This window comes from Alligator mississippiensis, chromosome 12 (genome assembly GCF_030867095.1).
Source record: "Alligator mississippiensis isolate rAllMis1 chromosome 12, rAllMis1, whole genome shotgun sequence".
NCBI classification, from domain to species: Eukaryota; Metazoa; Chordata; order Crocodylia; family Alligatoridae; genus Alligator; species Alligator mississippiensis.
In genome coordinates this window covers 38,789,689-38,816,869 of record NC_081835.1, presented here as the reverse complement: position 1 = coordinate 38,816,869, position 27,181 = coordinate 38,789,689, and the positions used below count along the sequence as shown (strand labels likewise).

Here is a 27,181-nt window from a genome sequence, read left to right as displayed (position 1 = left end):
ATTTGTTTAACCTGCTTTTAAACTTCCAAGATGAAAAATTCCAGGACCTCTGTAGGAAATCTGTTCCATTGTTTTAACTACCCTCATAATGGTTGTCACAGAACAATGTTCTGAGACAAATGACTCAGTCAGTCCTTCAGGTATCCGAAAATGCACCACTTCTGCCCTAGTCCCAGCTCTCTTAAACTCAGTGCAGCCATTGTCTATTGCCCAAAGGTGAGAGGACATTGCCCTACATGGTGACTTGCCATTCTTTGCTTACCGCCCTCTTGAGGTTAGCATTGGAGCCTGCACCTTCCCAAACAATGAAATTCATCCACTGAGACATCAGTCCATGAGGGGCATCCTTGGATCCAGACACCTTTTTCTTGTCAAGCACAGGTCCATCTGTCCATCCACCTGCCTTCATCCATCCATCTTCCTAAAGCCACTCCAAGTGCAAGGTACCATCAGGGACCTGATGCAGTAGCTTTCACTCCCATGCAAACAAGCCTTTAGGAAAAGATAATGGGACTTGCTAAGCAATGCATGGCAAGCATGTGAGCAAGGAAATAAGAAAGGGAGTGACTTTTAGATTGTCAGTGCAGCTGCTTGCTCAGTGCAACCCTCACCAGTTGCTCAATTCCTCCTCTCTGCCAAGTCACTTAAAGTGCCCATGGTCCTGAAAATGCAGCAAGGACAATTTGTATGTTTGGGGGTGCTTCCCAAAGCTCCAGCTGGCCCCAGTCCTACTAGTTGGTAACCTGTGTCTCTTGGCATCAGCTCCCAAGAAGTGGGAGGAAGGACATAATTCCTCACCCCAGAATTCATTCAAAGTTACCCCAATCATTACATCCACCATAGCTGTACTGTCATGGACTCTTTCAGAGCTGCAGTGTCTATATTCAGATTTCTGGGGTGCCAGCATCCATACAGGAGGGTGGGGGAAGAGGACAAAGGGGGAACTCCATCCATTGTATTTTCAACCTGTGCATTTTGATCAGTGCAGAGTCAACCTTTCAGATACTTGTGCCAGTGAACAGCTTTTCTTTAAGCTAGAGATAAATCTACAACCATCTTGACTGCCTCCTAGTCGCACTGATATAGGTAGTGATAGTGACCAGGTACACCATCAGACACTCCCTGACATTCTATGGCAGGGCCCTATGATCTTCAGAGCCTTTGTAACATGCTCTCTCTTTTCACAAGTCAGTGTCATCTAGGACCACCATATCTTGCAGTAAACGTACAGCAAAGACCATTGGGCTACCTTGCATGGCAATCAACAGTGCCTGCCTTTGTAGTGGGGTCAACTGGACTGGGGTCATATTGAGCAGGGCGGAGGCATCCTGTGGTTATTGACAGGACTGTTAGGGGTCCCAACACTGACCAATATTTATGACAGCCCATAAGAGCAGATTACATGCCAACACCATATTCCATTTGCCTCAAAGGAGTAGTCCAGTCTTCAGGGACCCATGGAACTTCAGGCCCTTACTGTAACCCCGCAATGTATGATCATGCTTGCCTAGCCTTCCCTTTCCCTTCCATCCATTTTACTGAGTGCAAGAAAAGCAGAGGGTCGAGCGAACTTACAAGTTGATTGTGGGTCAAATGAGCCTCCATGATGGCTGGATGGCCTTGCAAGCTGCAACTTTGGTTGGTAAGTTCTTCATGCTATTAGGACAGCCGTGAGCAAAACAATTAACTCCTTTTTGCTATACTCTCCTGTCAGGCTAGACATTTAAAAATGGCAGTCATAACTCCTCAATACCAGATAACAGTCCACAGGGAAGGGGGGTGGGGAGAGTGGCTATACCACCTTCAACGCATGGTGATGGTCAAGCACAGGATCAGGCAGTCCTAGAGCTGTATTATATGGCATGCCAGGCAGCATGCAGTGGCCCAGGCCTCTGATTGGGCAACAGAGGCATGGATAGAGTCTATGATGGTTGAACGTGAGACCATGGATCACCTCCTATCTCTACTGACACTGCAGACAAAAAGCATCCTAAGCACTCTGAATTACTTCCCAGTGTAATGGTCCAGCCAGACTGGCATGAGCTCCTGGGGACACATGCTGCCACCTGGCTTCACACTCACACAGAGCTGCCCTGTGACTGAGGCAGAACTCAGCACCCCACAGCTGTCAGCCATGACAACTCTGTAGCTAGAACTGACATCCAGCAGAGGTGGTTGGCTATGCTGGACTTATACAGTGCTTACATTAATAGTTTCATAGCTTCATAGTTGGTAGGGTAGGAAGGGACCTGAGGAGATCATCTAGTCTGACCCCCTGCCATGGCAGGAAAGAGTACTGGGCTCAAACGACCCCAGACAGATGTTCGTCCAGCCTTTTTTTAAAGACCCCCAGGGTAGGAGCCAGCCCTACTTCTTTTGGAAGTTGGTTCCAGGTCCTAGCTGCCCTGACAGTGAAATAGTGCCTCCTAATGTCTAGCCTGAAACTACCCTCCGCTAGCTTGTGTCCGTTGTTTCTTGTAACTCCCGGGAGTGCTTGGGGGAACAGGGACTCTCCCAATGCCTGCTGGTCCCCCTTGACTAGTTTGTAGACTGTCACTAGATCCCCTCTCAGCCTTCTCTTTTGGAGGCTGAACCGGTTCAGGTCCCTCAGCCTCTCTTCGCAGGGCCTGCCCTGCTGACCCCTGATCATGCGTGTGGCCCTCCTTTAGACCCTCTCCATATTGGCCACATCCCTCCTGAAGTGCGGCACCCAGAACTGGACACAGTACTCCAGCTGCGGCCTGACCAGTGTTGCATAGAGGGGGAGGATCATCTCCTTGGACCTGCTTGAGATGCATCTGTGGATGCACGACAAAGTATGGTTAGCCTTCCTGACCGCGTCCCCACTTTGTCGGCCCATGTTCATTGTGGTATCAATGATGATTCCAAGATCCTTTTGTCTCGACACAGTGAGAAGGGAGTTCCCCAGCCTGTAGGTATGCCGCTAGTTCTTCCTCCCCAGGTACATTACCCTGCACTTGTCAGTGTTGAACACCATCCTGTTCTCATTGGCCCACCCCTGTAACCTATCTAGATCCGCTTGCAGCCTGTGGGTACGCTAGTAGGAAGGAACTTCACCCCACATCTTAGTGTCATCTGCAAATTTGAACAGGGTGCTTTCTACCCCTTCGCCCAAGTCACTGATGAAGATGTTGAATAGTGCGGGCCCGAGGACCGAGCTCTGGGGAACCCCACTGCCTGCATCCCTCCAGGTCGAATAAGACCCGTCCACCACCACTCTCTGGGTGTGGCCCTCCAGCCAGTTAGTGACCCATCTGACCGTGTAGGCATCGACACTGTCTCCTAGTTTCTTACTGAGAATGGGGTGAGAGACCATGTCAAAGGCCTTCCTGAAGTCCAGAAAGACTATATCCACTGCAACACCTGCATCCAAGGACTTGGTGAACTGGTCATAGAAGGCCTCCAGGTTGGTTTGACAAGACCTGCCCCTAATGAACCCATGCTGGTTGCCCCTGAGCATAACCTCCCCTGCTGGCCCTTCCTGGACACGTGCCAGGATAATTCTTTCGAAAAGCTTCCCCAGGACTGAGGTAAGACTCACGGGCCTATAGTTTCCTAGGTCCTCCTTCCTCCCTTTTTTGAAGATGGGGACCACATTGGCCCCTTTCCAGTCCTCCGGCACATTGCCTGAGCACCATGAGTGCGTATGTCACAACAGTAATGGGTGCTCAGATCTTGGGAAGTTTTTGAGACCTGGCTTTTTTGGGTGTGTTGTAGGGTGGGGGGGAAGGTTGCTGTTTTTTTCAGCTGTGCCTGGTTTTTGGATGTATTCAGTCTGCTTTTGGTGCCTTTGGAATTTTCTGTTGTGCTGTTTAATAGAATATCTGTCTGCTGTCTAATGGTCAAACATGCATGTACAGGGCCAGACCACCAGCTGCTTGACACACGCACTCATGAGAACAAAAAGCATTGATCAGGAGGGAGAGGGGAACTAGTTTCTGTAGGAGTGGCTTGCCTCCCCTGGGACAAGCTCTCACTCCCTCCCCCTGACTCCTCACCTGGGAGGCTGGCACAGCACCTGGCGATTACCAAAACAGCAGTAGAGTAGCTCACTTGCTCAGGCTCTTCCTTTCCTCCCTTTCCCACACCTGGGAGGTTAGCTCAGCAGCTGGTAGCCACCCAGAACCCACAGCCATAACATGACTCCATGCCCACTGTCTTCCTGCAAAGCCTCTAGCCAGCAATTGAAATGACCAGGAGAGCACAAGTTAGGTTGCCCATGTTTAAATCAGGCATTAAAGGAGATTTCTCTACATGCCACCAGACTGAGCCTTGTCCCAGAGTCTGACAAAGTGGCCTGCTAGTATGTCACATGCTGCCAATCGATTGGCCTCTTTTTGACAATCTGTGAGCATGGTGCCCATAGGTGTTGGGGGTCACTCCACCTTGCCCTTACCGATTCATAGGACACAGGTGAAGAACACAAAGTGAGGTACACTGTGATCATTCACATCCGGAGCATCTTCAGGAACCTCCAGCAATCCTCGAGGTGCCCAAACATACTCCACAGCCATCGGTAACTGCTGAGCTAGTAGTTACACAGCTCCTTATACGTATCCAGGTGGCCTGCAAATAGCTTCATCAGCCATGGCTGGATAGGCAAAAGTTCCCCAAATACCAGCAGGGGTACAGTCACTCCCTCCATCTCAATGTCAGGCATGCTAAGAGATTCAATACTGGGAGAATGGAGCTTCTAAATATCTTGCATCATACACCCTAACCAAACAGACGGTATTTATGTGCATGAAACAGTCATGGTGGCCCACAACTGCCTGCATTATGAGCAAGAAATATCCCTTATAGTTGATAAGGTTGTGGCCACAGTGCACCAGGGAAAATGTGTGTGAGATCAATAGCTCTGATGCAGTTGGAGAACCCCAAGTTGGCAAATCTGTCCATGACTTCCTGTGGTTTGGCTAGTATATGATCTGGGCCATCACCCACCTCCCAGTTAAAGTACTACCTGTCCCACTGTGGACTTGCCAATATCAAAATGGTTTGCCACAGACTGGAGGTTGTTTGGGGTAGCAAGCTTCCAAATCACAATAGTGACACACCGCTCAACAGATAAGGGCAACCCTCATTTAGGCAGTTTGCCACTGGAGGCAGGGGCCCAGCTCAGTGCAAGTCTCCACAAAGGTGCCCTATGATATGCGGAAGTTTATCTGCCACCGCTCGCTATCCCAGTTGACCACAATGATTCACTCTCACTGGTTGCCTCCCTCCCTGGCCCAGAAATGCCCTTCTACAGCTTGCAGATGCTCCCACATCAGCCCAGACACATTATCCTGACCTGCAGTTAACATCTTTGGGGTAGCGAATACTGGTACAGGAGAGCTGGACATAGCTACAGGTACCCATGACTGGTGCCCAACAAGCACAAGCTTCTTTCCCATCAGTTGTCTTTCCTCAGTTGCTGCATGGACTGCCCAAAGGCAAGTTGCCCATCAACCAGAAAAGGAACTGGTAGTGGCTTTTCTGCATTTTTTGGAGCACAAGCTCATGATGCTGAAACAGTATAGTCTGCAAGGCAAGTGGATCCATTCGCCAGTGTTTTCTAGCTGTGGGAGGTAGGGAAAGGTATGATTTGCAGATCAGGGCAGCAGTTTCATAATAACATCCACCAACATCCCTCCCACAAGGATGTTACTAGTCACTCCCACTCAGCTGACCACCCAATAGAGGCTTTGTTTGGTGCTGGAAAATCGCTGGTACTATTGTACCTATTGGGCAGTTCCTTCTACCAATAAGCCCTGATGCAAAGGGCAATGGATCTATTACAATCCTGCAACTTTTCAGATCTGGGGCAAACACAGGGATAACTGCAACACCTGTTCACACCCATACGGCATATCTCACCAACTCCAACGGGCCTTCTTCCAAGGAAATACTTTTCATTCATTAAAGAAACAAGCAGTGCCAAAAATAATTTACCATCTAGATATTTACTATTTGAATGGATGAAAGGCAGAGCTTTGTTATAAGATGGAAAACAGTCCATAAACAGGGCTACGTCCGTTTTCAGGTGGGAAATGGTTTGCTAGAGGAACCAAAAGCATAAACAACGGCAACTGAGCAACTGGGAGAGAAATACATCAGTTTTAGAAGTAAGAGTAATAGACTTGTAATTTTGGCAGTTAGACTATTTGGTATAGGAACTGAGTTCAAACACGTGCTAAGCTTTACTACTATGAAATCGTTTCCTACGCCAATTAAGTTCTCTGGACACTACTCTGGCTTAAAAGTTATGCCTAATATTCTGTTAAAGTTGTAAATTTAAGCTCTCAAGCTAGATGGTTCTTAGAGCTGTTCAATATTTTTTTATCCTCATTATTGAGCCCTGGTTTGGAGTGTTATTTACTGCATTATTCAAATCTTGCTCCCAACATACAATTAATTTCTTATGGCACTAATTACTATAGTTTGAGTACCATATTCTTTATTTTTTTCAAAACATCCATTGGAGAAAATGATTTAATCCGTTTTACAAACAGGGAACTGAGGCATGAAAATCAAAGTAAAAAAGATCCAATAATTTCAGGTACCTAGCTTGATTTGCCTAAATTCCTACTTTTCAGAATACTTAGCATTTTTATAGCACTCTGTTTTCGAAGTACAGCTCCTTTTTATTTCAGTTTTATCAGTGAAAGCTGAGCACTTCTGCAAATCAAACTGCATCTCAAGTTGGGCAAGGAGATAAAGAAGGTTTGCTTAGCATCATACAGGAACTCCACGGCAAAGGAAGAAAGAATCTATTTCTCCACTCTTTTGCTACACATCCTACTAATGACAATGGAGGAGGATCCTGCAGACAAAAGTTGCCTTTTATTACATAACCCTGAGGCATCTTTAGGGCAGATCTATCCTGTGGAAAAAGAGGTATGCAATCATACAATTAAACACTATCATATTAGATGAGGGGACCAAATTCTGGTCATAGACACCCTTATATTCTGATGTTTCCTAACTTTTGAGTGATTGTCAAACTCCTAATGTTTTTAGAGCAGTTCTGTGCAATTGCCAAAGTTTTTAAAAAGGAAATTTAAAAGATATATTTCAGCATGTGTAATTGACATCCACATAGTTCATCAGCACGGTTAGAAACCTGAGACACAACATAGACCTCTGTCACTTCAGCTAACTTAACAACTGATACCAATTTTAGATTGAAGCAGGGCAGGCTGGCATTTGATTCAGAGGTAAGAACTTTCATAGATATCCATTTAATCAGACAAAAGCTCATGCCTCTCTGAACTTGTCTCTAACTCAGTGGTTCTTAATCTTTTTAGACTCAAGACACCCCTTGGAAAATGGCAGCTCTTAGTTTTCAGTTGTTTTTTGACTACAGGAAAATAACAGAGCAATTTTTCTACTACAAAGAACTCAGAAAGACCACAACAGTTCAGAATATTTAACACTGTGGATTCTTATTTGAAATCTCTGGCATTATCTTGTGAATCATGTTCACACACCTAACAATGTTAATATTAAATTGCATCCTGCTACATCCTTAAAAGGATCTTAAGCTACTCCGGCTGAGAATCTGTGTTCTAACTAGTCATACCCTACCCTACCTCCTGCCCAACTTCAGGCTAATACAGCTAACCAACCACTTATGTGCAATTATAGGTTGTAATTCTCTATATGGAGCACTACTGGGGGGGGGAGTAAGACGTAGACTTTGCCAGATACTTGATGACAGCGAAGGAACACAGAGATTCAGAGATCTTTAAGTTCCAGAAAGGAGTGTGCTGTAACAGATTTTTCTCCCCTGTTCCATCCAACCAATCCTTTCATTTTTACTGAAACTCTCAAAAAAATCATCCTGAGGTAGACAGCTGGCATGGAAAATCTCCTAAAAGTTACCTGCAATGAGCTGGGACCATTATACCATTAGGCTGTTTAATTAGATTTGACAGCAAATAAAAATTAGGAATAATAATAAAAAAAAAATTATATGTGGAGTCAACTTTCAGATCAAAAAATTTGTTGCTAAAATGGATTGTAGAGGCCCCTCTGTGGTACTGGGCTGTGAACAGTCAGTTTAAAAAGCCAATGGATGTTGCATCGATTTGAGAAGTAAAGTTTACTCTCTCGATCTGGGAGTTATTCATTTTTGCACATTAAACTAATTGTTATATGTTATTCCGATCATCTAATTTGAATTGTCCTTGAAATTTGATAGCAATGAAACCTAAAGCCTGAATTAGGTGTCTCTTTTAAAAATATTTTTTTCCATATTTTTTCTTTAGTATCTGAAATTTAATACTAGATGTTAAATGTTAGGTAAAGCTGTTTTTCCTCATTTTTAGTGTTCTAATTTAACTTACTTGCCAGATGCATAAAAGATAGTCCGGAATTAGTCCTGCTCCTAGGATTTAAGTAGACATGCTGCTGATTCTCATCAGTATAAGTGTACACACATTGGGAAGGGGTGTGTGTGTGTGTGTGTGTGTGTGTGTGTGTGTGTGTGCGCGCACGTGCGTGTGTGTGCACGTGCATGATTGACTGCCAATTTATGCTTGCAGTCCAGATTCTTATTTTGTCAGTTGTTACTGCTTCCTTCCCTTTTACCAATTTATTTTTTCAGTCCCTGACCTTCACAAGGTCATATTCCTCAGGAGTCAATGTTTGCCAAAATTTTCCAACATCATTGTCCTGGCACTATAGCCTAGGAATTTCCTGCTGCATTCAGGGCAATCTAAGGAATACTGCCTACTGATTCTTCACACACACCCTTCTCATTCCCCCTGTGCATAGATCCCTACACACACCAACACTTTGATAACAAATTTGGATTTTCAAGAGACAGAGCTACTTGAAATAAAATTTTGAAAACACAAGTCTTAATAGGACAATCAAACCTGGTTAATCCAAATCACTTTGTAAACTATTTTTATTAAAACTAAAAAGCCTCAGATAAGCAAGTTGATGGTACATACATGTTAAAAGCCTGGTTACCACAAACTTTTTGGGTACACAGATGTAAGGAAAAGCCCAGAATGGATTAACCAGGTCCGAATACATATATTGAAAAGATCACCGATACCAAAAAAATCAGAGCTTTTTTTTTCTTTTACATAAACACCCATCGTAAATTTTCTCTTGGAGGGAAGAGAGGGAAGGAACGAGGAAAAGAAATGAATAATTCACGGCCTCCAACTGGTTTACTAAAATACAAATCCTATATTAATCTATTTTTCATTCTTACAGAAGCCAACCATTTCCCATACATACTTTTATTTTAATATTAAACTTTCATTTATGCCAATACAATGAGTGGCAATGAAAAACAAGTGATGGGTTCAAATGCCCACAAAGAGAAACATCTTCTTTTAAACTATTCAGAGTTAGAAAAGTTTCTTTTGCTGCCTGTGAAATTCTAGATTATAGTAATTAAATGCTAAATTTTACTGCATTCTCCACTGAAATGCCCCCAGCATACAGAAACATGATTTTGAAATAAATAAACAAAGTTTAATATAATTGATTAGGACCAGCCTAGTGGCCTATTGGTAGTGCTCTGCACTGCCGTACAGGAGACCCAGGATGTTTACAGTTCCAATCTCTTGCTCCAGGGCCAGGAGAAGCAGTGAAGGCAGTGCCCCCCAAGCCCACTGGATGAGAAAGATGCAATGCTACAAGTTGACCAACACTGACCTTTATGACAAATTAAAGACCTGAATTTTATAGGCTCAATAGGGAGTACCATCCAGTCCTCAAAAGAAAAATTCAAATAAATAAAAAATAACTTAAGTAAAGTTAATTCCAGGCTCTTTGGTGTAACTTTGTTAAATGCTTAAAAAGAGATTTGACTTTATTAATACAATCCATGATGGTTCTAAACACCCAAAAACTATCATTTACTGCTTATCTGTTTCAGCTCCATGTTCCATCTTTGTGTTTGTTAACTGCAAAGCTGATCACCATGTGAATGTATATTAAAATTATACTATGTATATATGGATTTCAAAATGTTTGCAAAATATTTCTACACTATTAAACAAAGTTGGCAATTAAAAAGGCTGGTAAACTAAAGAAAGGGTTAATATACCATGGGCGCATTACTGGTAGGGCTCAAAATTACAAATATAGTTTCTCTGCACACTGTTTACCTACAGTTCCTTTACATCAGTAATGTTTAAAGATTTAGTTTTCCAGTTGCGACTACTAGAAAACATTAACTAAATGCATAAGATTAGTCACAATTTATACTTGCATAAGGCACTTTCCTTTATCTTTGTAATAAGGATATTATCCCAAAATGTTATCAATTTGAAAGCAAAAATTTAAGGTTTGGCCCACTGTACTCAAAGACGACATTTCTATTCTGGGTTTTTAAAATACGTAATAAGTACTTCACTCACTCCTTAGATGAGGACATATCAATAAATTAGCTCTTATGGCTTGATCATTTGATTCAATGATCACCCTACTCAATTTTTTAAAGTAACATTGTTTCCCATATATTTTTCTATTATTTGCTACAATCCAAAATCTTCTTTTGAAAACAGATGAAGTATCATAAAAGGATTTAACTTTGATAAGCAGCTTTGCAGTTAAAAAGGTAGGTAGGTTGGTTTAAACTGACTGGTAATTCTGAACAGAAAGATATCACAACCCTCAAACTGGGATAGACACTACGTGTACCTAGTAATTAAGAAAAAGCTTGTAATGCAAGTAGCCTATTCTTTCCAACTATAAACTCTGATATAGATTGTGCTGATTTTGCACACACCGCATTATTTTATTTTAAAGCTAAATGTGCGTGTCAAAATTATTTTCATCTGCAATGTAGTACTTTGATGAAGGTGAACTAAGTCACTTAAAAACCACAAAAAAGTCTTACAAATACCAAATCATTAAACAGAACACATCAATTTTAACATCACATATATTTTTAAACAACATTGCTGAAAATTTACCCCCTCTTTTACTTACCTTCCAAGATCTGAATAAATTCAATGCTCTGCGTTTCTCTTGCAATTAAAGAGTCTAGAACCGCACAGGAAATGCAACTCCCTACACTGCTTTAGGAGTTGTCACAGAACCCTGATGACAGGTCTTGGCAGATAAAGCATTTCACCTTTCAAATGCATTCATTTGTGGTTAAGTATGCATAAATATTCTGTAACTGATTCGAGATCACAATGGCCTTGTCTACACCATCAAATAATTGGACAGGGTTGGATAACACAGCAGTCAACACACCTGTATCCTGTCTACACTAGCACTTCCACCATTGCTACGTGTGGAGCTTTATTGGTAATGAACTACAATCTGATTTTTCCTAGTGTCAGTGCACCCCTTACCTTTTCCTTTATTTATTTAAATAAAGCTTATGTTCACATCCAAGTGACACTTCTGCTGGAAGTGGCTAATACAAACAAGCACATGTACATACATTCTTCTAAGATGTAAACTATGACTAATTTCACATTCCATTGTACTTCTGAACTAATCTGTAAATACTTATTTGTTTTGCTTTTCTTTTTTTATATAAAAAGTTGATGGCATCAGGTTTTCAGCAATATAGTATAAGAAAGATGAAATCTTGACTACACAAAACCAAATATGAAATCGCCTTTCAAATAAAGGAAACATATGCAAAAATTTGTGTATTTGATAAAGTCAACTTAATATAACAAAAAGTGAAATATGCTTATTAAAAATGTTCTTATATAAAAATGGTCTTGCAATGTACAGTAAAATGCAATAAAAATTATTGTTTGTTCTCTCCCCACCCAGCAACTAAAACAGCTTTTGTTCCACAAAACTTCTCATATGTTGGTATCAAAGAAGCAATTTATGTGATTAAACATTTTCTATATTGTATGCTTGACGGATGTTCAGGGTGTCTCGTAGCATCAAGTCTCGAAGGCGCCACAGTGCATCTGCCATTGTGGTATGGGCCCCTTTACTTTTCAACCAGTGTGAAGGAAGACGGCTCTCTTGTTCTTTTGTAAGATGCATATCTCGTCTTCGTGCTGAAAAATTAAGGAACAGCTCAATAACTTACTGCTCGTATTTAACATGTTTTGTCCCCTGTCTTCTATGATTTTCTACAATTAGTGGAAAAAAACAAACTATTTTACTGTACTTCCCTCTCTCTCACAGGTTCTGTATTTCAGAGCATTTTGATTAATTCTTATTTAGATTTTTAAAATACTATTTATAGAATTAACCCAGTGATAAGTTTTGGTATGCCCTCATATCTTTGATTTCTGTTGCACTTGCATGCTTGTGTACATTTTATATTGAATATGATATTTTGTATGTGATCAAGTTTTATTAACATAGTTGTCTTTTTCATACAAGCTCTCTTTACCAATTTTAACATATAAAACAACCAAAGCTGAAGAAAAAGGAGGAAGAAAAATGCTCTTTAGAGACTGCATCCATTGTTTAGCAAATGTTTTTTATACTGCTTGTTTGTATACATACACACACGCACACAGGCATACAATTTCATACTACAGTAAAAGCTTTGTTATCCAGCATGAATGGGGATTGGGGGATGCTGGTAATCTAAAAGTGCCAGTTACCTAAGCAGTGGCTTTTGGCTGGACTCAGAGCGGGGGGTGGCGGCAGCCACATGTGGAGCTGCGGCGGCAGCAGCAGCACAGGGTAATGGCTGGTGGCAGCACTGGCTGCACACAGGCTTCTTCCCCCATCTTTCCACATCCAGCCAGCTGGCTGGAAATTCCAGTTAGTAGAGTGCAGGTTATTAAAATGCTGGTTAACAGAGCTTTTACCTAGTATACTGGAAAAGTGCCTCTAGCCTGACAGCAAAAACAGCTTCCTTGCTTACTAAGAATTTTAGTTTATGTTTGTTGTATGGTTCCTAGATTAATTTAATATAATAGTCTTCTTAATCCTCATCAGATAATAGTTAAAATTACATAACCAAGTCAAGCAATTTGGAAGTGTCATGGAAGGTGCTGCAGATGCTGAATGGAAGATGCAGATGCCAGCTCCCCTGCAGTAATGTTTATTGCATATACAAAAGGGCCTGTACTTTAAATGCTGCTAATTTACTTAGCAGACACACAGTTCCACATCAGCAGTATCTCTCCTTCAAATTTAATTAGAAGTAATGCAATTAATTCATTTTAGTAAATGAAATTAAAATTTTAACTAGTTAACAAGTTCTTAGAGCCACAATACTTATGATCAGTGTGCATCAGGGCCTGAATTTCTTCAATATAAAAGAAGGAAATCAAATCAAATATATTTTGTGATCTTTTACCCCATTAATACAGCAGTACTCAGCCCCCGGTTCATTGGTAAGATCCAAGCTGCAGAGCTATGTCATTCAGCCCATGGGGGTCCTCACAGGTCTGGAAATTTGGTGGTGGGGGAGCGGTGGAAGCAACTGAGCCCTTATACGCCTCTAGGTCAGTCGGGGTGCCCGATAGCTCACTGTGGCCCTGGCCTGCCTCTCACACTGGGCTTAACTGCCCTTTGGCCTTCAGGCCCTGACCCTCTTGCACTGACCAGTGCGAGGGATCATAAAGTCAGCTTGGCAACTGCTGACCCCCATACTCCCAAGGGGTCCCTCCTGGGCCCCACCATACAGCCCTCACTCTAACCTGTGTTGGCCTAACACCCCCAACAATGCTGCCTGAGGCCTAGCTTAACTGGGCTCACCTGAGCCCCTGGCTTCACCCCTGCCAGATCCACTCAGGGGCTTGCCTGGCCCCTTTGTAGGCATACAAGCTGTTAGTCCCATGCCTAGGCTTGGCTTTGCTCTTACTAGGTCCTAGCCTTCTTCCCGGTGCTCAGGACCCCACTGGGCCCCCTAGGAACCTCCAGCCTTCCCCATAGTTCCTCCCTTACCTCCAGTGTGTTCTGTTAGCAGCAGCTCAGCCGGGCGCTGTTGTTATTCATAGATTCATAGATGTTAGGGTCGGAAGGGACCTCAATAGATCATCGAGTCCGACCCCCTGCATAAGCAGGAAAGAGTGCTGGGTCTAGATGACCCCAGCTAGATGCTCATCTAACCTCCTCTTGAAGACCCCCAGGGTAGGAGAGAGCACCACCTCCCTTGGGAGCCCGTTCCAGACCTTGGCCACTCGAACTGTGAAGAAGTTCTTCCTAACGTCCAATCTAAATCTGCTCTCTGCTAGCTTGTGGCCATTGTTTCTTGTAACCCCCGGGGGTGCCTTGGTGAATAAATACTCACCAATTCCCTTCTGTGCCCCCGTGATGAACTTAAAGGCAGCCACAAGGTTATCATTATTATAATATGGTTCCTGAACCAGCACTGCTACTATAACACTATAAACCTACTCTCCAGAATCAGAATCAGACTTTACTTTCTGCCGTTGTTGACTGCAAAATCTACAGTAATACTGGATTTTCTTTTTTGACTTTCCCACATACCCTATCAGTTAATATCTCTGACCATCAGAAAAGGGTCAATAATACCTTCTTAAAGGGATAACCAACTTGTTTTTGTAGAACAAGGAGAGTATAAGTGTACAGTCAGTGATTTTTTGTTTCTAATAATTTTAAATTATGTTTTCAGCATACTGACTATAGTTATAGCCATTTGATTTTGTTACCCTTGCTGAAAGCAACACAGACCAGTATATCAGTTGGATATTTCCTGTTCTATTCTTTACAGTGTGAAATATTATTTTCTAATCTACATTTGTTTTTGTAGCTGTTTACCAGCTTCACTTTTTTTTTTTTTTTTTAAACGTGAGGATTATATTCATTGACCTGATGGTCTCACTCTATTGTCTTGCGAGACAGACAGATTCCTACTACTATTACCACCACCAAGATAAGATTGTGATAACCCAGGAGTTAGCAATTATTTTGGCTGGAGGGCCATTTACTGAGTAGCGCTGCTCCTTGATAGGTGCTCCACCCCCCTGGCTGCCATCTTGGGACCGGAAGTCCCACCCCCTAATCCCTGACCTTTGCCACCAGAAGTCCCTCCCCTTGCTCCCAGAAGTACTCCTTTCAGCAAGGGGGTTTGCCATCTTGGAACCATAAAAATACCAAATTATATTCTTAAAAAAAAATCAAACATCTACTACAACATCCATTAATTTGATTTCAAAAAACATTTTTGTCTTGATTGATATGCGTTTGTGTAGTGTACATAGAGGTGATTGCCCAACAGCTTAAGTCTTGTATATTGTTGGGGTGGGGTATGGGTGGGTGGGTATAGGTTTGTGGGGAGCTGTGGGTGTGTACGTATGTGGGGTGTGGGGGAGGGTGTGGGGTGAGGTTGCACATGGGTGTATGTGGATATGTGAGGTGTGGGATTTGTGAGGGGCTGTGAGTGTGTTGGGGGGAGGGTGGCTGGGGAGGGTGTGTGGCATGTGTGGAGGGGTAGGGTGGCTGGGGTATGTGAAGGGATGTGGGGGTCTGGATGCATGTCAGTGTGAGAGGGGTGTGGGTGTATGTGTATGGTGGGGTGTGTGTGCGGGCCTCACCCTATGAAAACACACACACACACACACACACACACACACACACACACACACACACACACACACACACACAGAGTCCCTCCCTCATTGTGCACATGCACACTCAGTCCCTCCCTCATTGCACACACATGCACACTCAGTCCCTCCCTCATTGCACCCCCTCCCCCAGCTCCTGGTCCTGGGGCTCTGGCAGAGCCCTGTGTTCCCACTTACCACCACTTCCCCCACACACCTGATCTGCCACCACTGTCCTTCTCCTTTCACTTCCCCATCCCCACCCCCTGCCCCCCACTCCAGCACCATGTCCCAGCTGCACTGCATGGAGCCAACCCAGCCAGCTCCTACTGAGTCCTGTGGTATGGCAATGTAGCCGGGAACCACCTAGTGCCGGAGTGGCTGGTGGGCAGGCGGGGTGGAGAGTGAGAAGGAGCAGTGGCAGTGGGCAGAAAAGCAGGGAAATGGCAGCAGCAGGTGGGGGGGCAGTGGCAGTGAGCAAGAATGCAGCGACAGCTGGGTGGGAGTGCAGGGCCCATGCCGGTGTCCTGGGGCCAGAGCTGGTGGGGGCTCAAGGCGGGGTGGCAGGAGTGCAGGCCCAGGCTGGCAGGGGCTCTACGGAGTTAGACTGGTTCCCCGCTCTTCCTGCTGCCGCAGCCCAGCCCTGCTTCAAAGAGCCCCTGCCAGCCCAGGCCTGCACTCTGCTGCCCTGTTCTGCACCCCTACCGGCCCTGGCTCCAGTACACTGGAGTGATCCTACCCAGCTGTTGCTACGCTCCTGGCATGCCCACTTGCCATCACTTCCCCACTTTTCTGCCCACTGCCGGTGCTCCTCCCCACCCCCTCGCCAGCTGCTCTAGAACCATGCGACTCCTGGCTGCATCTCCAAACCACAGGACTCAACAGAAGCCAGCCAGCCCGCCCCGGCCCCGAGGACTGGGGTGACTGCCTGTGGTCCTTCCCTGCCTCCCTCCCACCCTGTGTTCTTAGCTGAGTTTCCTGGAGGGAAACAGGGAACAGCCCCAGGGGTGCTAGGCAGAGGCTTTCAGTTGGGGGGTGAGAGTGGGGATGGGCAGGACTTGCTGCTGTAGCTGCTGGGTCCTCCCACCCCAAGTTCCTGCCGCCAGCTCCCCCTGGGTCCTACTGCTGCTGGCGCCTTCTCATCTTTGACAGGCAGTCAGGGGCAGATAATAAATAACTTTCTAAATTTTTTAGGGGCCCCACAAGCCAGAGAGAAGGGCCTGGCAGGCTGGATTTGGCTTGTGGGCCAGATTTTGCCTGCTCCTGTGATAACCACTGTAAAAGGAATAATTAAATAACTGATCCAAAGTAATAATCACATACTTGGTTTGTAAGTATCCTAATTAGTGTAGAGAACCTTACCTGAAAGGGTCTGGTCCCACTTGCTAATACTATTTGATTCAGCACTAAGCCCTTCAATATATTTCAGGTAGGCCTCAGAATGAAGAAGCCTCTGTGTCTTTGGTGGAGGGGAAACAAACATTGGAGTTGTGGGCTGCTGCATAACTGGCTGACTTGCTGGGCTTTGACCTGGATACGGAGGTGGTGCTTGCTGGCTGGGTGGCCCAAGAATTCCCATCTGAAATGACAAAACAGGAATAAGAGCATTGCATTTTTGGTTCAGCTGCATGTGTTCAAGCACATCACTATTTTAACCTATTCAGCTAAGTCATATATATTGTGTTTGAGTGTCAGGAAATACTCTGACAAATGTGTTCCCTGCCAACATGTAAGAGGCTAATAGTTTAATTCTGTGTTAGAATGTATTATTATTCAGAACTTAAGCACAGAAAACAAAATGTCTTAAAACAGGGTAAGAGTTTCGGATGACATGATAACAAGCCAGGTTTTCGGTTTCTGGGTTGTTTTTTTTTCAGAACGGGCACAGACACAGGGCTTATAAGTATTTTCAGTTTTACAGTTGCATTTTGAAAATCAATGATTAATATTTTTTTTATAGTTATGTAACACACATTCTTACTACTACTACCCTTCTCCTTCCCGCATTCTCTCTTGCTTTGTGTCACATTTGCTTACTTAATCTTCTCTTAAATTTTAACACCTGCCTCAAAGCTTGTGGCTTATCATTTAATGTAGCTACATCATATCTACCACAAAATGGGCCCAGAACCTGGTTGAAGGTTTTGGGCACTTCATGGTAAACCATCATGATGCAGAAATCACTGTTAATACACAGGAAAGTCTAGGATTATGAGTAGCTAAAAGCCATAATCATAGAAATCATAGAAATTAAGGGGTGGAAGATTGAGTTGAGATTGAGTCCAACTTCCCTGCTGTGGGCAGGAATATTGCTGAGATCAAATGATCCCAGCAAGGTGTCTGTCCAGTCTCCTCTTGAAGACTTCCAAGGCTGGGGACTTTACCACTTCCGTGGGAAGTCTATTCCAGATTCTGGTCACTCGTACTGTAAATAAGTTCTTCCTTATATCGAAACTGAAATCATCCTCTAACAGTTTATGGCCATTGCTCCTTGTTCTCCCCTGGGGCACCCTAGTGAACAGTTTTTCTTCTAGCTCCCAATCTTCACCCCTTACATACTTATAGACAGCCACCAAGTCCCCCCTCAGTCTTCTTTTCCCTAGGCTGAACAGTCTTAGACCCCTATGCTTTAAGGGCCTGGAGGACAAACTCTGAGTAATCATTCTTGTGTCCCTTCTCTGGACCCTTACAGGATTCTCCATGTGTTTTTGAAGTACGGCTCACAGAACTTGACATAGTACTCCAGCTGGGGTCTCACCAGCACCAAGTAGAGAAGAAATATCACTTCCTTAGCCCTGCTCGTGACACATTGGCTAATGCATCCCAGTATGCTATTAGCTCGTGCTGGCCAGGACATCTCCTCCTAACTTACATTCATGTCGCTGGTTACTTCTCCCCAGATGAAGCACTCTGCATAAGAATGCCATATAACCTTGTTTAATGATTATTTAGAAAAGGGCAATGATTTCTCTCACAAAAAAACCAGAAGGCATTATCATTAGTTTAACAGTAAACAGAAATTATTCAAATTGGCTTAAGAGAAGATAAGAATGCTGTCATTTAAAGGTAGAGATGACACTTAATTAGGTATAACTGAATTAACCAAATTAGAATTTGGCCAAGAAACTGTGGATTAACAAGCAGTATATTTCCAGCCAGATATTTTAATAAGAATAAATTCTCAGATTAACTTTGGTTTTAGATATTATTAGGGAAGACCATGTACACTAGGACAGGGTACAGGCAAAATATGGCTTGCGGGCCGCAACTGGCCCACCAGGCCATTCTATCTGGCTTGCGGGGCCCCTAAAAAATTTAAAAATTAATATTTATCTGCCCCTGACTGCCTGTTAACAGGAGTCAGTGGCAGCAGGACCCAGAAGGAGCTGGTGGTAGGAGACAGCCGGAGCTGCAGCAAGGCCCACTGGCCCTGCCCCACCCCACCCTTGCCCTCCCCATCCCACCCCCAGGAAGAAGCTTCTGCCTTGACAGAGGCTTCTGGCCTGGGACCCTGGGGCTGTTCCCCACCTCACTCTGCTGGAGAGGGAAACTCAGGTAAGAACAGGCGGAGGTGGGGGAGGATCACCAGCGCAGCATGAGCCAGCCAGGCCCAGACAGAACCACACGGTTCCCAGATGACAACCATGTGGTGCCAGCTGGGCCAGGGTGGCTCTTGCTGTGCCACACAGTCCTGGCCCTGCAGCTGGAACCATGTGGTGCTGGAGCTGTGGGTGGGGAGCGGCAGGTCGGCAGGGAGCAGTGGGCCGGTGGGGAGTGGTGGCAGCAGGTGGAGAAGGAAAGAAAGCACCAGGGAAAAGGCAGCAGTGGCAAGCATGGGGGTGGGGCAGAAGTGTCAATGGGTGGGAATGCAGGGGCCCCAGGGGTCAGGGGCAGTGGCAGCAGGACCCAGCTGGGAACTGCAGGGGTTGGATTGGCTCCTGGTGCATTCTGCAGTTCTGGCATTGCAGCTGGGAACAATGTGCTGCCAGGAGGTGCCCAGCTGCGTTGGTCAGCTCCATGCCATGCCACTTGGTTCCTGGCTGCAATGCCAGGACCACAGAATGCAGCATAAGCCAGCCTGGCCCCCACAGTTTCCACCTGGTTCCTGCTGCCGCCCCTACCTTTGGCATGCCTGCAGTTCCCACACTCACAGTGGAGGCAGACGTGCTAGATCTGGCTCCCTTCCCTGCCCCCTGCTGCGCAGGTCCACGGACTGGGAGTGGAGGGAGCCCCACCCCCTGCTTCCCCACAGAGTCCAGCCTGGGGTTTCCCCTGTGTGAGTGGGGGAGCTGCAGACATGCAGTGTGGAGCCCCCATGATAGAGGCGGCTGGGCAAGCTGCACTCCTCCCCCTGCACATAGCACTGGCTGGAGCTGCACCCCACCATGTGCCAGTGCCTACACCTGGCATGAGCTCCCTGAGCCCCTGCCTGCTGCAGCTGCTAGCAGTGGGGGCTGCACACCATGGGGGCAATGTGCGGAGAGGCCCTACACCCCACAAACCTCACACACCCACACCCTGTCCCCACAACACGTACCAACATGTACACACTTCCCAACATACCCCATGCCACCCCACACAGACACCCCCCCAATATAAAAGAGTAAGCCTGTATTTTTGAGTTATTACATCCTTTCTATATACGGTACACAAACACAAATCATGGTAAATATTTTTTGTAATAAAATTAAAATATGTCTTAGTAGGTATTTGACTTTTAGTGTATGATTTGTTTTTTTTTCTGGTTCTAAGATGGCAAACCCCCTCCCAAAAGCAGTATTTTTGAGAGGCAAGGGGAGGGACTTCTGGTAGCAAAGATCAAGGATTAGGGGACAGGACTTTTGGTCCCAATAGTGACTGGGTGCAGGGGCAACTGTTAAGGAGTGGTGCTACCCATGCAGCCCTCAACAGCTCGCCAAAACTCGTTAAGTGGCCCTCTAGCTGATATAATTGCCCGCCCCTGCACTAGGACAAGACTGAGACACTGATCTAATACTAACTCAGATGGGGTACAATCATCTACCAATAAATAAACAGGACTTTTACAGTTTCATAAATAAGGCAAAATTTCTTACCTGCTGTCCAAACGGGCTTCCTCCTGGTGCTGGAGTGCCTACCATGGAAGATACATTTTGACTTATAACACCTATATTTCAAAATATAAACAAAATTTTAGCAAAGTGATAATTTCTATTTTCTTCTTTTTATAGAGTTGTATTCTGTTATCATTATTTGATTTAATACCATTACTATTTTATCCATGAGAGCAACATTAGTTTTAAAAGAAAATTTAAAGATTAAGGAGAAAAACAGAACAAAACTGTAAAACAACAAGATGCAGTATGTAAGATTTAAAATAACTGTTTCTTAATTAAAAAAAGTTACTAATTTTCTTGTTCTCTTTTTACTGTCTTATTTCTTGACTAAATCTTGCAGTTCAAATAGTGCCTTTGTTTGACAGCAGTCACCTCTAAAACCATAAAAACTCACACTAAAACCATTAAATTTTTGTTTTGCTGTATCATATCATCCCTCTAATACAGAAAACATTTTTATTAAAAGTGAAGAGACTTGAATATTTTTAAGGACAAGACAGATTCACAGTATTTGTTTGCTTTAGTATAACTTTCAAAACTAAAGGAAAAAAAGAATCTGTTTGCAGAAATATTTTGGAGGCATTTTCTCTATTGCTAGAAGTGTACCAGGGAATAGACAATGCAAGTCACACACAAAAATTTACAAACCTTTTTCAATTGTCTAATTCATTATATTTTAAATAAAATTGCCTGAACAGCTAAATGAAAGCTACTCTTAGTGATGATCTTCTACTTGCATCTCTAATTTTGTCATAATCAAATGACATTTATTCTGAAGTTGAAAATGAAGTATAAATTTCACCAGATGTAATTTGTTATGCAAGAAGCAAAGTTTGTTTGGCAATACTTTTTATTAGATAACTGATATGGTTGGGAGAAATATTTGACAAGAACTTGGGCACAAAAGTGCCCTTCCTCAGGTAGTAACTCAGGAAACAAAGCATGTTGCTGATTTTTCCAGCTGGGATTAATAAACAAATAACCCCTTAAACCTAGAATTCTGGAGTATATACCAAACCTTTAATATTATGCTCTTATATTTTATTGGCTTGGTGGGCAGGAGACAGACTATAGCATGCAGCTGTATCACTAAGCTAACGTACTATGCCGACTCATGATATTAATATGAATTGTATACACCAATGAGAATGCAGGTTGCATAATCAATGCTGAAAGATTGCTTTTAAAAGTGATTTATAAGCAAACACAAAGTCCTGTCAGCAGGGATATAGGTAAGCATCTATCATTACCAATGGAAATAAAGATAACGCTTTTCCCTTATAGATTAACAATTTAACTGCTGAACATAATATTATAAATAGCAAAACCAGATTACATCGTCAAGGTAAAAGGAGAAAGAATCATCAGCAAATTGGATGAAGTCAACTTTCCTAGAACAGAGAAATCAGTGACATTAGAGGCAAGTGTTACCTACACTGAGTTTTCCCCTTCTGCCTGATATAATAATTCACTATACTTTACTCAAACAATTAACACAAAAGACAAAAAGAAATGGGGAAAATGCTGCCTTTTGTCAATGTAACTGTTGACATGAATAAAATATTGATTTATTTTACCTAAATATACTTTGAACTGACATTAGATTATGTCCCAGGCTTAATATAAGACCAGTCTTTAGCACTGTAGGATAGTTTATGATCAAAGATAAGACTCCTTACAATTTTAAAATTAATCCATAAATGTGCCCAATCCCAGGGCTAAATTACAAAGATGAGGACTGCTTCTAATTTTATTCTATGTGATGACTTAAAAATTCAGTACCAGTTTTTAATCTTATAATATTTTAATGTAATTATTTATCTGACCTATTATTTGTACATAGGTATTTTTAGTCAGATGGCTGAATTTAAACCAAATATTAAAAAATGCACAGATGGAAATTATTTTCATCAAGAATAGCCAGGAAGACATCTAATTTTTGAGGCTAATAAAAAGTAACTGCATAGTCTGCTGACATGAGTGTAAGGACTAAGCTGTTCTGGGGGTTGCAAATTTTTAGTAAATCAGACTGCAATGGCACATGTTTTTAGCAAGTCGAATATTATATTTCAGGGGGGCGCATCTACATGAGACACTAACTGCGCAGTAGCGTGCCACAGCCAAACAGTGCTAATATGCTATTGCGCAGTATGATTAGGTTCCTGTGCAGTAAAATCACTAAAAAGGTGTTCTCTGGTGCTGCTGCTCAGTAACTCTGGTTACTGTGCGTTTAGTACCTGATCATACAAGTACTAAATTAAATGAGTAGTAACCACTATGTATTAATGAACATGTAGACGTATCCAGTTGGTAACTACTTTGCTGCTGGCTCACTACATATATTATTCTGTCAATGTTTATAAATATTCCATTAAATTCAACAAACATTTAGGATCCATCTGGTATATTCAGCAGCACAGCGGGTACATTACAGCTAAACATACCTAAAAAAGTTCAGGCACAGTCAAGCAATTAAGCTATGAACAAGCAAGCTGCAGTTTGCTCCTGTAAGAGCTAGTTAAATGGTAAGCACATGAAAATGAAATAATGAGTGAATGAACATTCTTACCCGGTGGTGGGATGCCTGGCATACCTGGCGAAAGTTGGTGGGGTGGGGGCACCCCAGGGTGAAGTGGCTGCATGCTGCCCATGCTAACAATGCCATCAAGTGGGCCCTGCAAAGGTGGCAGCACCGGTGGATAGCCACCTATCATGCCTTGAAGGACACAATAAATTTCAAACATGCATCAATAACATGCAATATGATCTAAACAATAAGACATGCACTACCCACAAATAAGCATCTTTAGTACAGCACAGCAATACTAGAATTAGTATCTTACGAAAATGCACAAAAAATTAAAGTTATAAATATGATATGCTATACTTCAGATGAATCAGTATTCAATGTATATATGTATACATAAATTTAATGTATATGTAGGTAAAAATAAATGTTGAATATTCCAATGTATATTAATACACAGAATAACATTCAGTTACAATTAAATGTTACTATGCAAGCAATTTTAATATAGCATTAAGCTCTGCCATTTGCATTCTATTAACGACACAACACTAAATACATCAATTTATGCGCATCCATACTTTGTGGAATAACACGATGGGCAAACCTAACTGGAACAAAAAACATTCTCTGAGCACTTTTCCATAATATCTATGCAGAATTCATTTATAAAGGTAATTTATAATGCATGCACTCAACTCAATGTCATAGCACCCAAGATTTTACTGTGGGATTTTTTATAAACTACCTTCTGTACCAACAGAGCAACAGTTTAAATGAAGGTTAAATGTTTAAGTGAAGGTTAAATATCTGATCGAAATGAATGTGCTGGACACTTTACTGAATTACAACCTATGTTAGTCTACTGGAGTTAAATGGTGCAACATGGAACATCATCTGACATATAATTTTACCTCTGATACTTCCTCCAGAGAGATACAGACAGAGAGAGCAAGAGGGAAAGCGAGAGGGCGAGCGTGAGTGAGACTGAGGGCAAGAGCGAGCAAGCAAGCGAGAGGGCGAGCGGGAGGGCAAGAGAGCAAGGGAGTACGAGAGGGAACAGGAGTGCGAAAGCGAGGGAGAGGGCACACCACAGCAAGAAAGCTCATGCAGCAACCAGCAAGAGGGCACATGTGACAGAGGGGTTGCATGGGCACGACAGAGAGGGGGCACGAATGTGAGACAGAGTCAGAGACAGGGACAGAAAAACAGAGAGAGAGAGAGCCTCACACACACATATAACTAGCAAGAGACAGGGAGGAGGGGAAATGCAAACAGAGAGAAAGGGAGAAAGAGACCGGGGCAGGGTGACAGAGCCAGAGACGGGGCAACAGAGAAAGGGGATGACAGACAGACGGAGGGATGGAGATACACGCATACACACAGAGACAGAGAGATAGAGAGCGAGATGGAAAAAGAGAGAGACAGAGAGAATTCTTCTGTCCTCTTTGTCAAAATCTCTCTGGACCAGGGACGATTCAGTATCTATTCATACTTAGATATAGTATTGTCAGTAAACAAACCTATAGCTTATAGCTCTATTTACTTATTAAGCTCTTCACCTCCAACTTGCTTTTCTGATCCCTATTTTTTTTAAGTTTTCTTATTTTGTATGATATGTTGACAGATAGCTAGGGAAACACATTTGACAGACTATGAGAAGACGACTGAGAATGGCAGCATTTCTAAAGAAATGAGAGAGAAGTTTAAATATGCAAAATACTGGAGAATCTACAGTACTGTACCTGTTGAGAAATTGACCTACAGAGTGTCCATTACCCTGATAATGAACAATCCTCATAAAATAAAACTTTCAGAATACAGTTTATGGGAATAACACCAGCTGATAACTTTTCAACAGCTCTGACTAGATGCAGTCCCTTTAATTAAAGGAGTTAGATGCTCAGAACCAAAAAGAATTTGTAATTTGAAAACAACTGGTAGCTTGCTCAGAAAATAGTACAGAACTGAGAAGTGGGTATGTTAGAAGAGAGGGACAGGCTACAACTAGATCTGGACAGGTTACAGGGGTGGGCGGATGAGAACAGGGTGGGTTTCAATACTGACAAGTGCAAGGTACTGCACCTAGGGAGGAAGAACCAGCAGCATACCTACAGTCTGGGGAACTCCCTTCTCATCAGCACAGAAGCAGAAAAGGATCTTGGAGTCACTATTGATTCCAAAATGAACATGGGCCACCAATGCGAGGACGCAGTCAGGAAAGCTAACCGCACCTTGTCATGGATCCACAGATGCATCACGAGCAGGTCCAAGGAGGTGATCTTCCCCCACTATGCGACCTGGGTCAGGCCGCAGTTGGAGTACTGTGTCCAGTTCTGGGCGCCGCACTTCAGGAGGGATGTGGACTGCATCAAGAGGGTCCAGAGGTGGGCCACTCGCATGATCAGGGGGCAGCAGGGCAGGCACTACGAGGAGAGGCTACAGGACCTGAACCTGTTCAGCCTCCACAAGAGAAGGCTGAGAGGGGATCTGGTAGCCATCTATAAACTTGCCAAGGGGGACCAGCAGGCAATGGGAGAGCACTACCAGGAGGAATAATGGCCATAAGTTGACTGAGAGTAGATTCAGGCTAGATATCAGGAGGCACTACTTCACAATCAGGGCGGCTAGGATCTGGAATCAACTTTCAAGGGAATTGGTGCTCGCTCCTACCCTGGGGGTCTTCAAAAGGAGGCTAGACAACCACCTAGCTAGGGTTGTTTGACCCCAGGATTCATCTGTTCAGGTCCCTTCTGACCGTACCAACTATGAAACTATGAAACTGAGAAACTTTCATTGTAGCTCGCATTTCAAATGGGATGAACAATCAACTACAGCAGTTTGGTTACACCTATATCAATCTAAATTACACAAGAAATCCTCAATATTTTAGAAAATATTTTTTTTATTATAGTAGGTATCCATTTCTATTATTATTTAAAAACTTATCTGTATGAATCCATTAATGTATTTCAATCCATATCTTTTACTGAAAACACTAAAACCACAGACAGACAAAAGAATCCATGTAGTGTAGAGTTCTCATGGTAGCTAAAGTCCCACTAAACCACCTTATTATAATCATCTTCAGCTCAGACACATTTGAAACTTTTAAAACCTTTCCTTTTGATTACAAAAGCTTATTTTTATACATGTGTATCATTTTAATTTAAGCCTTACTCAATAACTGATTTACTTAATATACTACAGCAACATCTGCATTAAGGATGTGTTCATATTGCCCATGCTATAGTTTTAATGACTGCTTTCAATGTCTCAACATACAAACTCCACCATGGTTTTTTTAAGTACAAAATAAATAAACAGGAAAGTTACATTTTTCATCTCCTGTCCTGGGTAGATGAATAACACTTTCAGAACTAATTGCATCTTCCCCCTTTTTCCGTTAAAACTGCATCTGTAAATAAGTTTTTGTAACATCTGTTTTACAAATGACTAGAAATTTGCTCCAGAAAAGAAGTGCATCTTGAAAGGACCCAGATTTCTCCACCAAACAGACCATAATAAAGTCCTGCAACTAGTCCCACAAAGCTTTATCATTCATATCAAATTAATACAAGTATATATGGAATTCTTGATTTTTCTATCACTTCGATACTAACTTAAAAGGTTGGGGAAGCAGTGAGCAAAACTTTCAATTAATTTATGTTCAGACATTTCCAAATAAAATACTTCTGTAGACTGAGAACTATAAGACTCCATTATTTATAATAGGCCACAAAATAGTAAAAAAAATTATAAAGGAAGTGTAGACATATTATATCAATAGTAAGGAAATTACTTGGAAGCATCATGATAAAGTGGAGAGAGAAGGGAAATCATTTTCATCAGCTTGTATCAAGAGTAGGGTGATAGATAAATAAATACATGCATTTGAGGAATTTACCTCAAAAATAAATATACTGAGTGTTATGTGTAGAACTTAAAATTTTCACAAAGCATTTGAAAAGGTTTCATTATGAAAATTATAATAAAATATAAAATCAACGGTCAATTTAAAAACACAAGGGGCTGATATTGATCACTTTTCTTGCTTGAATTTACATTACTCA

At 42.9% G+C, this 27,181-nt stretch overlaps 1 protein-coding gene across 18 annotated transcripts in view; it reads right to left on the bottom strand.

The window, feature by feature from the left end:
- Nucleotides 1-8,899: 8,899 nt before the first annotated feature.
- Nucleotides 8,900-27,181, bottom strand: part of PBRM1 (polybromo 1) — a 128,404-nt gene continuing 110,122 nt past the window's right edge. For 11 of the 18 annotated variants that reach the window (XM_014606142.3, XM_019490005.2, XM_006270373.4 and 8 more), the window contains 4 exons: nucleotides 23,151-23,297; nucleotides 20,561-20,631; nucleotides 16,848-17,064; nucleotides 8,900-12,008 (listed from right to left, as the gene is read on the bottom strand). In XM_014606142.3, the coding sequence (XP_014461628.1) occupies nucleotides 11,836-12,008; nucleotides 16,848-17,064; nucleotides 20,561-20,631; nucleotides 23,151-23,297 (608 nt within the window). In that variant the 3' untranslated portion in view covers nucleotides 8,900-11,835. The remainder of the gene's footprint in view (nucleotides 12,009-16,847; nucleotides 17,065-20,560; nucleotides 20,632-23,150; nucleotides 23,298-27,181) is intronic. The other 7 variants (XM_059716071.1, XM_019490007.2, XM_059716074.1 and 4 more) reach the window with 2 other exon arrangements.